Below are 15,853 nucleotides of genomic sequence, written 5' to 3'. Positions count from 1 at the left end.
AGTTATAAGTGGAGTTCCGCAGGGTCGGTTCTGGGTCCTCTGCTGTTTGTAATTTTTATTAATGACTTGGAAGAGGGAGTCGAAGGGTGGGTCAGTAAATTTGCAGATGATACGAAGATTGGTGGAGTTGTGGATAGTGAGGAGGGCTGTTGTCGGCTGCAAAGGGACATCATTGTCAGAATCATTGGTGACCTTTAAGCGGCAATTGGATAGGTACATAGATGGGTGCTTAAGCTAGGACAAATGTTCGGCACAACATCGAGGGCCGAAGGGCCTGTTCTGTGCTGTATTGTTCTATGTTCTATATGCTGAAAAGACCTTCATACATTAGGTTAGTAATAAAGATCAAATGTGAAATGCACTGTAAGATGTTCTTTAGCTATTACAAGAAAGTGATCTTTCAGCCCAAATAGTCAATGCCAATAGTTGTACTCCACGCAAACTTCCACTCATTTTCCTCACCTCAGACAACCAGCATCTCTTTCTCTTCCTTTTCCCTCGTGTTTGTGTAGCTTCCCCATGAATGCATCTAAACCATTTACTTCAACTCCTCCCTGTAATAAAGTTTCACGCACTCCACTCCAGTGTTGAGAACTTTATTCTGAAATTCCTCATCAAATTTATTGGTGACTGTCTTATTGTTATGGTTCACATTTCTATACTCCTCTAAAAATCAAAACATTTATCCTAGCAACCCTACAACCTTCTCTTTAGGAAAGAGCCTCAGCCTGTTCAGTCTTGCACCTGGATAGTTCTGGTCTCAGCCTTGTGAATCATTTTCACACCTTCCACATAGCTTCTAGATTGATTTTGGAGTTATAAAATCTAAGTCTAACTTTTAACTGGAGAAAACTAGGAATATCATTAACTCCACTGTTACATGCCTAGTAGATTAGTTCGCCTAGTGGGATAGATTGGTCCATTCTACCCTGAAATTTGATTTAAGTAGAAATATAGTTCTCTTAAATCAATCCCACTGTACACAAGTATAAGCAATATCTGCCATAACTGAGCACCAAATGGACACTATTATTAAGACTGAATGACTGGATATGGAAAAGTACTGAGGCACAATTGTTAAGCATACTCAAGGCCGAGATGGGCAGATTTATAATGAGAATCGAGTGTTATTGGGACAAGATAGAAAAGCAGAATTGAGGATTATTAGATCAGTGCTGAAAAATGTGTTGCTGGAAAAGCGCAGCAGGTCAGGCAGCATCCAAGGAGCAGGAGAACTGACATGTCGGGCATAAGCCCTTCTTCAGGAATGAAGGGCTTATGTCCAAAATGTCAATTCTCCTGCTCCTTGGATGCTGCTTGACCTGCTGCACTTTTCCAGCAACACATTTTTCAGCTCTGATCTCCAGCATCTGCAGTCCTCACTTTCTCCTAGATTATTAAATCAGTCACAATCTCACTGAATAGCAGAGCGGACTCGATGACAAATGGTCTACTTCTGTTCCTACATTTTATCCTATGTTCACTTCACCAGAGTCAGAATGGCTTGTCTGAGGTTAGAGCAGGTGCAACCTTAAACATGAAAATGCACCACTACTGTAAAAACATTAAAATTGGCATAGGGCTAAAAAGTGGAATACTCACTTCTGCCGTGAGCTGTCTTTGGGCATCTTTGGATGCCTGCAAATGCTGTTTAAGTTCCTCTTTTTCAATGGCACACTGGGAAAAGAAGCATCAAGATCCATGACATGTTTTGAAATCGAAACAAAACCCAAGTGGTAGGCAGGCCTCCACACCAGCCTTGTTGATAGAATTTCTGTTAAAATTTATGCCACAGTTCACAAGAATTTCACACTTGCCTCTTTGACTTTAAGCTGCAGCTCCACAATTTGACTGAGCAAGTTGGTGATCTCCTCCTGGTGACGTGCGATGTCATCATTTTTTCTGGAGAGTTCGTCTGCCAGGTTGGAAATCTGGATATTTGTTTCTTCTTCAGAAAAGAAAAAACAAAAAGGGAAATGGCAGGATGAGGTAAGTTAAGAAGACAAAGTGATAGTGAATGCGTGAATGTGACAGATCATTCCAATCAACACGAATTCCGTGAGGTACTGCAGATACTGGGCTTCTTCCAACAGAACCTCCCAAATCTGCCTTAAAAGGGCAAACACAGAAGGCATTACAGAACACCACCAGATGAAGGACAAAATGATACAACATACAAAAAGAACTGAACCAAAGGACCTTGTGATCTATATGACTAAGCACTGCACTGACCGGTGCTTTACCACAGGACATGAACTCCCAGAGAGAGGTTAAAGATTTACAATCTTTCTGTATGGCTTTAAAGACTAACATCACCAGATTTAAAAATCATGGTTGCAGATTCAGAATTTGCTGCAATAAAATGACAGACAATTCTTTTACACAGAAGGCATGATTTTCAGTTGGACATGACAGTCTGGAGTACAGACTGCAAACATCCTCTGGTATTCAATTTAACTCTTAACAAAATTCTAGCTGGAACTTTAGTGTGGACTGCCAAGACAGAGAAGGCACCTATCAAGTGATACCTTAAATGTAAAATTGGGAAAGTTTAAGAATTAATACCTGAAAAGTTGCTTCAATAAGAGAAGATTGTGGATAACTTAATTCAAATCAAATGATTGACAGATTTCCTACATATCCAACTGAGAGACTAGTGCTAAGTTTTGAAAATCCTCTTACATTCATCTACAAGAACAGGTTGGATGTAAAAGATCTCGTAGCATAATTTTAAAGAAAAATGGGCGAGTATAACAGTGGTGACTAGTCTAAAGCACTTCACTGGCTGTCATTCTAACATCAGATTGTGAAAGTCACTGACCAACTATTCCAATGACAAGATATTCATTGCAGCAGTATCGAGTGTAGTTGAACATTGAACCCATACAGAAATTCCTATGTCACTGACTCCATTGAAAATGCCCATGAAATTGAAAATTCCGACAGGATATTCCCATGTCTGTAACCCACTAAGAAAGTGGGAAACATCAGATAGTCCAGACTTACTTCAGCTTAGTAATTACCAGGAAAAGTTAGAGTATTAAAAATTTGGCTATCTATTAAACTGAAACTTGACTCATCACTGACCCCTACCAACTCAACATCTCACCGCTGCACTGCCATAGTCAGACACGTCCTCAATCCGACGAGACGCACTCCCACCTTGACATGCTGCCATTCTTCCAGATCCTGCAGCAATTCTCAACCCCAAGTCCCTACTCTCAGCCTGAATCAGATCTCTTGACCTACCCTGGACATGCTTTTATTTCCTGACAATCAACCCCTTTCAGCCATGTGGCATTCTACCCCAACTCTCTCATATGCTTGGCCTTTAACAGTAGTTGCTGGCTGTACTGAATGTTTAAAATTGCAGAACACCACATTTTACTGCTGCAAAAGAGCTTTCAACTCTGATTTTCTCCCCTGCTAGCTGCAAGGATTTCTGGACAGTCTCTCCTGTTTCATAACTAGAAGTGCCCATCTAGGACATTCCAAAGTCATCTAAATGTATTTGTATTTTTTTTTTAAATGTCTGATCACGGTCAGAAATAGTGTTTCTAACCTCGATTGAATTCTTAGTCATTACATAAATGCAAGTCTCCCTTTTCCTTTAATTGTACTTACTTAACTCCTTCACGCAGTCATTGACCAACTGCTGTTCCTTCTCTTCATAGTTGATCGTTTCTGTCTTCAGGTGACAAGCCTTTGGAACGAAGAAACAGACAGCAATCAGACAAAGTAAGGACATAGACAAATTATTTCTTCATAGCATACTGCAGTTGGTACTTTCCAGCATCAGGTCCTCCGACAGCTCCCAATGTTTATAAGGGACTGGTGGCACTCGCATGCTTACAGTTCAATATTGATGTCAGAAAGATAGCACAGAATTAAACAGATGCTCAACTGTAAACAGAAATATATTTATTTGCATGAAACTTAGAATAGGGTTGACACCAGGCCCTTGGTTGCAGGTACAGCTCCTATATTATTCCAATAACACACTCTTTCACTGTCTACCTGCTGAAATCAAATTCCCACCTAACAAACTGATGTGAATGTGCCATTTTCCTCTCTAACCATCATCAGGACATAAATGGAACAGACAAACTGTGGCAGTTTTATTCCTGAAACACTCATGCTTTAAAAACAGGCAGAATTTTCCAAGTATGTTCCATATCAGTTGTATTATCAGAGAGGGTACTTTTATTATAGTAGATTAGACTAAGTTTAAACCAGGGTCAACACATTAACTGGTGCGTCATTTTGTCCCACCTGTCATAAACCTTAATCTGATCCTTTAAGGGATGTGTTATATCTCTGTGTGCAGCTAATTTCAAGGTAACAGACCTAGTATTTGGCACTGTGACTGAGCATGTTAAGGATTAAGTGTAAATATTCATTAACAACATTGCAAATTAAACAATAGTTTTATGATAAGTTTTAAAATCTCAGTTCCAGGAATGAAAATTATAGGTGCAATATCGAACAGTCATTAACCTTGAACAGGACCTCAGCCACTATCAGCTCTGCTGTTAAGGAATTTCAGTGGAGAACTCAGAGACTGGCACCAAGAAAATCCAAAGAGAAAAGTGATATTTGATTCACACTAACAAGTGACCTGCTGCTAATCTCGGTGACAATTCCAGGCATCTACATTGGGTGACACGGTGGCTCAGTGGTTAGCACTGCTGCCTCAAAGCACCAGGCACCCGGTTCAATTCTACTCTTGGGGGCTGTCTGTGGAGTTTGCACATTCGCCTGCGTCTGTGTTGGTTTCCTGCGGATGTTTCAGTTTCCTCCCACAGTCCAAAGATGTGCATCGTTGGTTATGTGGATTGGCCATGCTAAATTGCCTATATTGTCCAGGGATGTGCAGGCTAGATAGATGAACCATAGGAAATGCATGGTTACAAGAATAGGGTAGGGAGGTGAATCTGGGTGGGATGCTCTTCGAAGGGTCGGTGTGGACTCAATGGGCCGAGTGGCTTGCTTCCACACTAGAGGGATTCTATGCACCACTGTTCTTGGTCATACTCATGAGCAATGTGCTGCTAATCAAGGTGGCTCTTTGTACAACCTCAGGGTGCTAATCCAGGTTGTATGCTCCCAGAATCCCATACCACTAGCCTAGGTTGAGTTAACTGGTGCAAGTTAGATTAGCAGCATTGGTGCTATCTAGTGCCTAAATGCCTAGACTTGGTCACGCTACTTAGCATTAATATTACCAATTGCAGCTGTCCTACATAGTGACTCTTTTCACCAAGGTCATATTACCTCTGGGCCCACACAGTTCTGAAAGTTTAATTTAATTCTGAACAGCAAGTTTAAATTGTCCAAACCTTGATTGTGGTAGCCTTATGGAACTCTTTGAAAATTGTTTATTCAGCAATAGTATATAATTTGGTTCACGGGCAGAAATCCAAAAGTTAAGTAGTCATAGATATTTTCAGCGCAACACCAAACCAGTTCATACTACCCAATCAGTTGCCAATGTGATCAAACCAGTTTTCTTCATTTTTTTTACTTCTGCAATGTTTCACTGATGTTAATGTTTATATAAAAGCACCATTTTCGGGTGTTGTTGCAGTATTTAGGTTTTAGTATTGGGTGAAAGGAAAACAAAACTACTGTGTGCAAAGATGGGACACAAGGTCCCAACTCTGCTTCGAGTTCCCCAGATAGAACGTTGAATCCATAAAAAGATGCTGAACAAAAGGTAAACTCTCCTCATAAGAACAATAGATTTGAAAAAGGAATAATTCATTCAGCCCTTCGACCCTGCTCCACAGTTCAATACAACTCAGCATCGTTTGAGACTCTCGACCTGGTCAATATCCAAGACTGGGCTAATGAAAGCCAAACGACAACCGATCAGCTGATTATCTCCTTGATATTCAATGGCATTGTCATTGCTGAATTCTCCCATTACCAATACTCTAGACTTTACTGATGAGCAGAAACTAGACCAGCCATATAAATATTGCAGCTTCAACAGCAGATCAGAAGCTGGGAATTCTACAACAAGTAACTTACCTTCTGGTTCTCAAAAACCTGTCTACCATCTATAATGCACAATTCAAGAGTGTGTTGAACTCTCTGCTTACCTGGACGAGCGTAGCTCCAAAAACATTAAAGCAGCTTGGCAAAACAAGTAGCATCCAATCCACCACCTTAACAGTTCACTCCTTCCACCAGAAAGGCAGAGTGGTGGCAGTGTATACCACCTATAAAATGCACTGCAGTAACTCACCAAACCTCCTTCAACAGTACCTTCCAAACCCATAACCTCCAACATCAAGGAGGACAGGAGCAATATATGATTGGGAGCACTACCAGCAACTTCTTTTTAAGCCACACACCTTGGAATGTGAAACTGTATCACTGTTCTTTTACAGTTGCTACATCAAAATTCTGGGATTGCCTTCCTGACTGCACTGCAGGTATACCTACATCCCATGGACTGCAGTTCAAGGCCTGGCACACCACCACCTTCTCAAGGGCAACTATGGATGGGCAATAAATACCAGTCAAAGGAGCGAAGCCCACACCTCGTTAAGGCCAAGTAAAAGGTTCAACTAAAGCTGATCTTCCACCTCATCTTCTCTAATTAACCCTTAATTCCTTGATTTTTCTAGTATCCAAAGATTCTCCATCTCTGTCTTGAAATGTGTCCATGGTCCTCTGTGGTAGCAAACGCCATAACTCTTTCAAATAAAGAGATTTACTCTCATTTCAGTCTTAAATGGTCAATCCCTTATTCTAAAATGATCCCCACGTTTTATACTCTTCAGTCAGAGCAAAATGCTTCTTAGCATCTATCATTTTGAGATTACTTCTAAACTCTAGGGAACACAGACCTTGCCTGTGACAGAATTTTAAAAAACACTCTATTGAGTATGGACCACTTTGCCTTTTCCTGATGAAAGGCACTACAGACATGCACACTTTCTTTCCATGGAACATCATAGTCAAATGACCTGTTTGGAATTGGTGCAGTCTCATGTTTTCCATTACTTTATATGAGGAAAAAAAATGCAAATACAAAACTAAATTAGGGCTTGTCTGTTACTGCAAATGCACTTTGCTAGTAAACAATCTTGAGATAACTCTATATAAGGTACGAGCTAAAATGTTGATGAAAATATAAAAGTTTAAATCCTATGTGTGTCAAATAAATGCCAAATAAATTGACAGAGCAGCACAGCGGCTCAGTAATTAGCACTGCTGCCTCTCAATGCCAGGGATCTGGGTTTGATTCCAGCCTCAGGCAACTGTCTGTGTAGAGTTTACACATTCCACTTGTGTTTGCATGGGTTTCTTCCAGGTGCTCAGGTTTCCTCCTACTGTCCAAAGATGTGCACGTTAGGTAGATTGGCCGTACTAAATTGCCCATAATGTCCAGGGATGTGCAGGCTAGGTGGGTTAGCCATGGGAAATGTAGGTTACAGGGATAGGATAGGGAGGTCAGTCTGGATTGGATGCTCTTCGGAGTGACTTGATGGGCCAAATGGCCTGCTTTCCAAACTGTAGAGATTCCATGATTCGACGCTGTCCAAGCCAGGGTGCCTTGGCAATTTCACATCAACACACACAGCACCGGTCCACTCAAGACTCCTTCCTCTGTGCTCACTTGTCTCAGACGTGAATGCAGACATCTACCACTTGCAAACCAGTGTAGCTTCTAAGACAGTCTACACAGACCGAATGGCCTTCTTTACACTGCAGTTGTTTTAGGATTGTATTCAAATAGACAAATTTGATTTTAGTTGGTAGCTTGGAGTTTAAAAAGTGTAAATCACATATGGTTACCAGAATGATACCAGCCCAATGAAATACACAGAATTACACAATGTTAGGAAAAAGCCATTCAGGGCAATTGGTGTGCTGCACGAGCCTCCTACCCACCCTACCTGCATATCTTTCTAAACCGACCAGCATATCCTTCTAATATGATCACTTGCATGTCAAATGTCTCTCACAAGCAAAACAGAAATATACAACTAGGCTTATGATGCGTCTGGTGTATGGTATACCTGTGTTATTCTAAATTCAGGGTTCTGTCACAACACCAACCTCAGACCGAAGAGAGAGGTTTTCATCCTCCAGTTCTCGCAGTTTAATCTGCAAAGCATCCAGTTGCATCAAGCTGTGCGACAGGTGAAATGACTCATTTTGGCGGAGTGGTGTAGAGCAGCTGGAGTCAGATTCACTCTCCTCTGAAGCATTTGCCACCACTCGCAGGAGGTCATCCTTCTTGGTCAGCTCATGCTGCAGTTGGTTAACCTAACAGAAAGAACATGATCTAAATGACGGATAATTGGAAAATACAGAATACCAGTGAATCTGAAGGGCAACATTCATCGGTAGAGGAAGAGAGTTGGGGAATTGTTCCCAGTATTCTGCTTTCAGAGCTGCTCTTCACCTAAAACAGGTTGCTGGATCATTATCACATTGCTGTCTGTGGTACCTTGCTCAATGCAAATTGGCTGCTGAGTTTCACAAATTATGATTGTGACTTCACCAAAAGAGTATTTCATTGGAGATAATTTGCTTTGGAAAGGTACACTACAAATTCTGTGTTTTCAACAACCAGATCCCACATTCCCATCATCTGTTCAACTCAGTCACAGAGATGTACAGCATGGAAACAGACCCTTCAGCCCAACTCATCCATGTCGACCAGATATCCTAAACTGATCTAGTCCCATTTGCCAGCATTTGGCCCATATCCCTCTAAACCCTTCCTATTCATATACCCATCCAGATGCCTTTTAAATATTGTAATTGTATCATCCTCCACCACTTCCTCTGGCAGCTAATTCCATACACACACCACCTCTGAAAATATTGCCCCTTAGGTCAGGTGAATTGGCCATGCTAAATTGCCCGTAGTGTTAGGTAAGGGGTAAATGTAGGGGTATGGGTGGGTTGCACTTCGGCGGGGCGGTGTGGACTTGTTGGGCCGAAGGGCCTGTTTCCACACTGTAAATAATCTAATCTAATCTAATCCCTTTAAAATCCTACCCCTCTCACCTTAAACCTATGCCCTCTAGTTCTGAACTTCCCTATCTTGGGGAAACTAACAGCAAGAGGGAGTCAGCTGTCTAAGTTCACTGCTTGGTTTTTCCCACCTCCCGTGTAGTACCCGCCCTCCCTCTCTCTTCCTCTTTTTTTAAAAGAAATGTCATTTTCATCTTTTTCCCACACAAGTTCCAAAACAATGCAACAGCTTACAAAATAGTAATTACTGCTTCAAGAATCAGGAAATCAGCTCCAACACCGAAAATATCTCAATTAAAAAGTCACAATTTTTTCCCGTCCTCCATCTTGGATTACCTGGAATCCAAAAATAGCCTCTTTTACAAAGCTTTAAGTCACTCCTTCTTACATCTTCACCCCTTTATAGTTTGACATTCATGCCTCACATTATACCTGTGTAAAAGGTCAGGCACACTTGGATGTTATGGATGCTGAAGAAAAAGTACATGCCATCACCTACCTTCAAACAATGTGTAGTGGCACTTGTATGTTTACTTGACTTAAAGAAGTTGAAAGTTTGTGTGTAATGCACAAAATGAACAATTCTAGTACAGTAGCAAAATACTGCAAATTTGGACTAAAACAAAACTAAGGAAATGCTGATCGGATGCAAGCAGGTTAGGCAGCATCGGAGGCAGTGGAGAGAAGAAGAATTACTGTTTTAGATCAATAATCTTTCTTCACAACCAGGGGCTTTCGATTTGTAACAATAGCTCTGTTTTTCTCGGCATAGATACTGCCTCACCACTGAGTACTTCCAGAATTTCTGTTTTTGTTCGACTAGCATCTTTAAAGCAGCCAAGCATCTAAAATCACCGAATCAAACATAAACTGACAACAATCCAATGAAGGGGATACTAGGATATGTAACCCAAGATCAGTTTTAAAGAACATTTTAAACGGAGGAGCGAGAGATATTTAGAGAGGGACTACCAGACATTGGGGCCGAGAAAGGTGAAGGCACTCCTATAAACACCAGGGGGTAGGCAGGAGGATAATGAAAATCAGGAACGTGCAGAAGTCCAGAATTGGATGAATACAGAGATCTCACAGAAGAATTGCCAAGATTACAGAAACAGACAAAACTAAGGCCATAGTAGTATGCTAACAATCAAAATGAGAATTTTAAAAATTCAAGACTGTCTTGGACTGGGAGCTACTGCAAATCAGTAAATACCAGCTGCTTTGTGAACAAAACTAGGCACTTTAACCATGTTTCAAAAACATAAACAAAACATATGAAGAGCGTATCAGGTTGATGAAGGAGTAGAGCTCCGAAAGCTAGTGTGCTTCTAATTAAACCTGTTGGACTATAACCTGGTGTTGTGAGATTTGTAACTTTGTACACCCCAGTCCAACACCGGCATCTCCAAATCATATTTAATGCAAGCCACTGACTGCAGCTGTTAATGATTTTTTTGCTCCCTGAACAACCACTGCATGCTGTGAATGCATTTCCTCTGCAGGAATGCTGCACTGCATTGCAGCATCCACAAACTGGGAGATGCTGATTTCCCACAGGATGTACATTAATATTCCAACATCAATTGGAAAAACTTGGGAGCAGATATCCAGAGCAGTCTATACCAGAGCTACCAACACCCTTTCTGCCATCAAAACAATGGATTTCAAAAGGAAAGAAGTACAGTATTTTAGGTGTGAAGATTTGAAATAAAAACAATGTACTGGAGAAACTGAACAGCTCTGGTGGCATCTGTGAAGAGAAATAGAATTAACGTTATGAGATCAATATGATTCCTCTTGTGACCCGAAGAATCATTCTGGACTCAAATGAAAACTTTCTGACTTCAAAGGCTATATGTTTAAATTAATACCACGTTATAAAGTCTACTCAAGCATTTGATTCAGTTCTTTTTTAAAACGTGAGATTTTTATTGTTTTATCTATTAATTCTGGGATGTGGAGCTGAAAGACTGGCATTGCCCTTTCGACTGAGGGGCATGCTAAACCACTTCAAAGGGCATTAGCATTGGACTAGAGTCACTTGTGGGCTAGGTTGAAAAAAGAACACATTTCCTTCCCTAAAGGTGAAATAATGGTGTTTGATTTCACACTTAAGCACACTTAAGTGATTTGAAAGTGACCACTCACTTGATCGTAAGCCTGAACCAACTGTTCTTCCAAGAGCTCATTTCTCTCCGTCAATACCCGGTTCCTATGCAATAAGGACTGACCTATTCGGGCAGCCAATTCCAAATCGCGATCTCTCTGCCAAATAAAAACAAATGCAAAATGACATTTTCATAGGTGTAATGAGTTCATATCTTGAAGCATCACATTCTTATGTTTGCACATTCAATTCATTTCTTCAACTCCACAAATCTACCATCTATCCCAACAAATACAGCAAACTTTGTTATAACCAGCATCTTATGAACTGGCACTCTTGACTTAACTGGCAAAAATTGTAAACCTCAAATACTGGAAGTTTACTTGATTATCACAATCTCTGTGATGTTCAAATAATCAGTTGAAGGTGCGAGTAAGAACGCAACATGAAGAGAAGTACAGGCATCTTTTCAACTAGGAAAAGATGTTCAAACTCAGGGAATAAACTTAGAGGGAGTATTTAGAAAGAGATTATGATAGAGATAAAGGGAGAAACCATTTCTACTGGCAGCAGGGCCCATAATTTGAGACCACATATTTAAGGTAATTGGCTGAAGACTCAGAAGAGAGAAGATAATTACTTATTACTCAGTTAATTATGATAACCTGTAACCCACTGCCTGGAAGATGATTCAAAAGTATTTTTCAAAAAGGAAATGGATATAAATTTGATGGAGATAAATCTACAGAATGATGGAAGAGGAGCAAAGATGACTGATTGGGAGTAGGTTTTCAAAAAGCCATTGTAACTACAATAAGCTAAATTGCTTCCACTGCAGAATGATTCTAACTGTGAAAATTTCAAATATTGATTGTAAAAGAGATGAGGTGTCAAATTTACACCAGTCTGTGTCTCAGTTTCAGCGCTACATACTATAGGACACTACTGGCATAGCAGATGCTAATGCTCCTTTTTTGATTTATAAACATTTCCCTTTACAATGACTTACTTAAGGTAATGTTATTGCAGCTAAAGCATAGCTCACCTCAGCCAGTAGGTGCGTAACCATATCGGTGTCATTGTATGTCCTGGTCATCTGATCCACTCTGTTGGAACTGAGAACTGGGGAGGTAGAAATTAGAAAAATAGACAACTTTGGGTTAAAACAAACAAGAGGAAAAAAAAGGAGAACGTAATTCTATTTGCAGAACAGAGCTTTACAGATGTTACATTAACACAAAAAAAGTGCCACCATAAAAAAAATTAATTATACTTTTAAATCTGCACCCTCCTGCTGTTGAAAAGTTACTCCCTATTTATTCTGTCTGCCCTTTGCAGAATTAAGATATGCTTTGTCAAGAATTGAGAACAAGTCATGTGAAGTAAAGTATCTAAGTTCTCTATATCTAACCTATATTTATGCAACATCCCTACATTTTCACACTGCTCTGTTGTACCTGATGAGGGGCTGATTAAGAACACGTTGCTAGTTTCTAAACAGATGCTAAGCCCTGGTGGGTTGAACTGGGTACGGCTATAGAGGATGAATGTGATAAGAGTCAGTACCACTGCAACAGAAACTCTCTGAATATTCACCCCAAGGACCTTCACCCCCAATATAAATAGGAAATACAAGTAGGAATTGAGCTGGAGACATTGGAAAGAATAGAACAGTAATTCATTACTTGGGGCTGATATCATTCAGCTTAATGATCCATGGCCAATAGCAACTTCACTCATGAACATTGAGCAAACAGCTTGAGGGGAATTGGGAAGAACTGAAGGAGAGAGATAGGTCCAGTGGATTTATAATTAAACATATTGCACTTAAATATAATCATCTCGACTTTGTACTCATGACCTTCAACAATACTGAAGTCCCAAATCCTGTAAGATGAGTGCAAGGTTGAACTAGCTGTTGTTGTTTACAAACTGGTTTCAGTTTGTTTGTCCAAGTATCAATCTAGCAGAAATTTAACATCCCTGCTTTAAATACACACAGAGTCTATTTCAACAGGCTAAATATCTGCCAAGACATCAAAGAAAAATTTCCCTGTTCTTTAAAATATATGATGGATTATTTCATGTTTACCTTACAGAAGCTGCCTTGATTTAACATTGCGCATGAAATACAGCACCTCCTCAGAATATCACATATAGTGTCAGCTTGGGCTGTGCGCTCAAGACTCTGGAATGTGACTCAAAATGACATTGTAGCTCAGAGGTAAGATTGTTATCAAATATAGCCAACCTGACATTTCAAACCACTCCATTTGGCTTATGTATTCACAGCTCTGCATTGTGTACTGGTTATTGTGGACTGGCCAGATTCTAGACAACTTTTAAAATAAAAAATCACCTCCATGAACTCCTGAATTAGGCTCTTATAGTGTATGATTTTTCCCTTTGTTGATCCCTAATTGGCCCCAAGCTTCTTTTGATTACCCTTTTTATTAGATACTCAATATTTCTAGACTTGTCAATATCAGAGGGGCATGCAGGATTCCAACTGGCTAAATTCCAGCAATGTTCATACAAAGTGTCACGAGGGGATACGACAGCGATTGTGCAGTGATATTAGTTCATTAATTCATCATTTTGCTAGTTTAACTGCTTGTTTTCTGGGAAGACACAAGCGGACGTGTCCCTAAGAAATTAAAGCATGCAGTTTAAGGAGGCAAACACACATATTTCTCAATAGATTAGATTAGATTACTTAGTGTGGAAACAGGCCCTTCGGCCCAACAAGTCCACACCGCCCCGCCAAAGCGCAACCCACCCATACCCCTACATTTACCCCTTACCTAACACTACAGGCAATTTAGCATGGCCAATTCACCTGACCTGCACATCTTGGGACTGTGGGAGGAAACCGGAGCACCCGGAGGAAACCCACGCAGACACGGGGAGAACGTGCAAACTCCACACAGTCAGTCGCCTGAGGCAGGAATTGAACCCGGGTCTCCGGCGCTGTGAGGCAGCAGTGCTAACTGCTGTGCCACCATGCCGCCCACAGTAGCTTTGTCTGGAGAATGCTAAACATCGTAATGGTCAGCTGCGGCTCAATCAGTAGCATTCTCATCTCCAAGACAGTAGTTTGTGGGTTCAAGGCCTGCTCCAAAGTCTTGAGTACAAAATCCAGGCTGATAGTTCTGGTGCTGCACTGTTAGGCAGACCGTATTTTAAACAAAACACCAAGTGGACCTAAAGGATCCCAATGATATCACTTTTCAAAGAGGAGGAGGATTTGCTCTCCCCAGTATCTTGGCCAACAGTTAACAGACAATATCACAAAGAAACAAAAACTTTTTTCTATTCATTTCCTTCATTGCTATTGGTGTGATTTTGCTTGTAGCATTCTTTAAGCACTTCAGCAACATCCTGAAGTTGTGAGAGGCACTATATAAACACAAGTCTTCGTTTGCTTGTTTGGGTCAGCACCCAGATTAAAATAAAGATAAGTCTGAGTATTTTGCTTCTTCGATGTAGAAGTTTACAATGAATGTTATTTGAATTTTTGGATGCAAGCCTGGATGCTTTAAAAACAGAAAATGAAGTTCAAATTTCAAAAACAAATACAGACCATAGTTTATGCTGGGCCTTGGAATTTCCAAAGTCTTTGAACTCATTAACTTAATAAGTCAAAACAAACTCTATTACACCTTTGGAACAAGACTAACAATAACTCACATTTAAATACAGCCTTGAATGCAGAAACAGTGCAAGACTGCCTTAGACAGCAAATAAAATATGGACCTAAATCCAAAAGGAGGATCTAATAGATCGAATGACCAGAATAAAGGGGTGGGTTTTAAGGAGAGATGGAGATGCGGTACGCAGTGGTAACGTTTCAAAGGGCTGGAATGCGCAAGTTGAGAATTGGAGGAAGAGAAAATTCAGACAGGATTGACGTTGTGCAGCAGGTTAACAAAAGTACAGAAGGATGGGATCAAGGCAGGTATGCTAACATGAGGATGGGAATTTTCAGTTAGAGTCGGCAGGTGACTGCAGCCATCGAAAATGATGGTTCAGCAGACTTAGTGCAATATAAATACAACTCCATTAAGGTCCAGCCAAACCTGATACGGCCAGGCTTACAATCCAGTACATCACCCGAGAACTTGATTCAAATACTAAATAAGCTCTTTTATCTATAATATCATGAAACAAGGTCTTTGACCTCGTCCTGTAAACAAACAACATCCTCATATCAAGTTTGTTCACACTTGTATTGCTAAACCTGTAGGACTCTGAACAAAGATCAAATACTAAATATTGTGTGTACTATGTACCTGTATCAACGCCTACATTGATTGTATAATGAAAAATGCTCGATGATCCGAAATCAACATGCAATTTGTAAAGTAATTGGACAATTCAGAGTCTGAGTCTAAAGCTATATGAAGCAGGTTAGCCAAAATGCGACTTTTGAGAAATTACTATTGCGTTATAATAGGGCACAGCACTGCACTGAGAGTCATAGAGTCATAGAGACGTACAGCATGGAAACAGACCCTTTGGTCCAACCCATCCATGCTGACCAGATATCCCAACCCAATCTAGTCCCACCTGCCAGCACCCAGCCCATATCCCTCCAAACCCTTCCTATTCATATACCCATCCAAATGCCTCTTAAATGTTGCAATTGTATCAGCCTCCACCACTTCCTCTGGCAGCTCATTCCATACATGTACCACCCTCTGCGTGAAAATGTTGCCCCTTAGGTCTCTTTCATATCTTTCC

At 40.5% G+C, this 15,853-nt stretch overlaps 1 protein-coding gene across 2 annotated transcripts in view; it reads right to left on the bottom strand.

Moving 5' to 3' along the window:
* The window catches only part of trak2 (trafficking protein, kinesin binding 2), an 84,278-nt gene that overhangs the window by 19,095 nt on the left and 49,330 nt on the right, over window positions 1–15,853 (bottom strand). For both annotated transcript variants that reach the window (XM_043693258.1, XM_043693260.1), the window contains 6 exons: window positions 12,156–12,232; window positions 11,152–11,268; window positions 8,074–8,283; window positions 3,625–3,703; window positions 1,818–1,948; window positions 1,603–1,677 (listed from right to left, as the gene is read on the bottom strand). In XM_043693258.1, coding sequence (XP_043549193.1) covers window positions 1,603–1,677; window positions 1,818–1,948; window positions 3,625–3,703; window positions 8,074–8,283; window positions 11,152–11,268; window positions 12,156–12,232 — 689 coding nt within the window. The remainder of the gene's footprint in view (window positions 1–1,602; window positions 1,678–1,817; window positions 1,949–3,624; window positions 3,704–8,073; window positions 8,284–11,151; window positions 11,269–12,155; window positions 12,233–15,853) is intronic.

Source organism: Chiloscyllium plagiosum, chromosome 7, assembly GCF_004010195.1.
Source record: "Chiloscyllium plagiosum isolate BGI_BamShark_2017 chromosome 7, ASM401019v2, whole genome shotgun sequence".
Taxonomy (NCBI): domain Eukaryota; kingdom Metazoa; phylum Chordata; class Chondrichthyes; order Orectolobiformes; family Hemiscylliidae; genus Chiloscyllium; species Chiloscyllium plagiosum.
The sequence above is the reverse complement of the archived record's forward strand: the minus strand, read 5'-3'. Positions and strand labels throughout refer to the sequence as shown.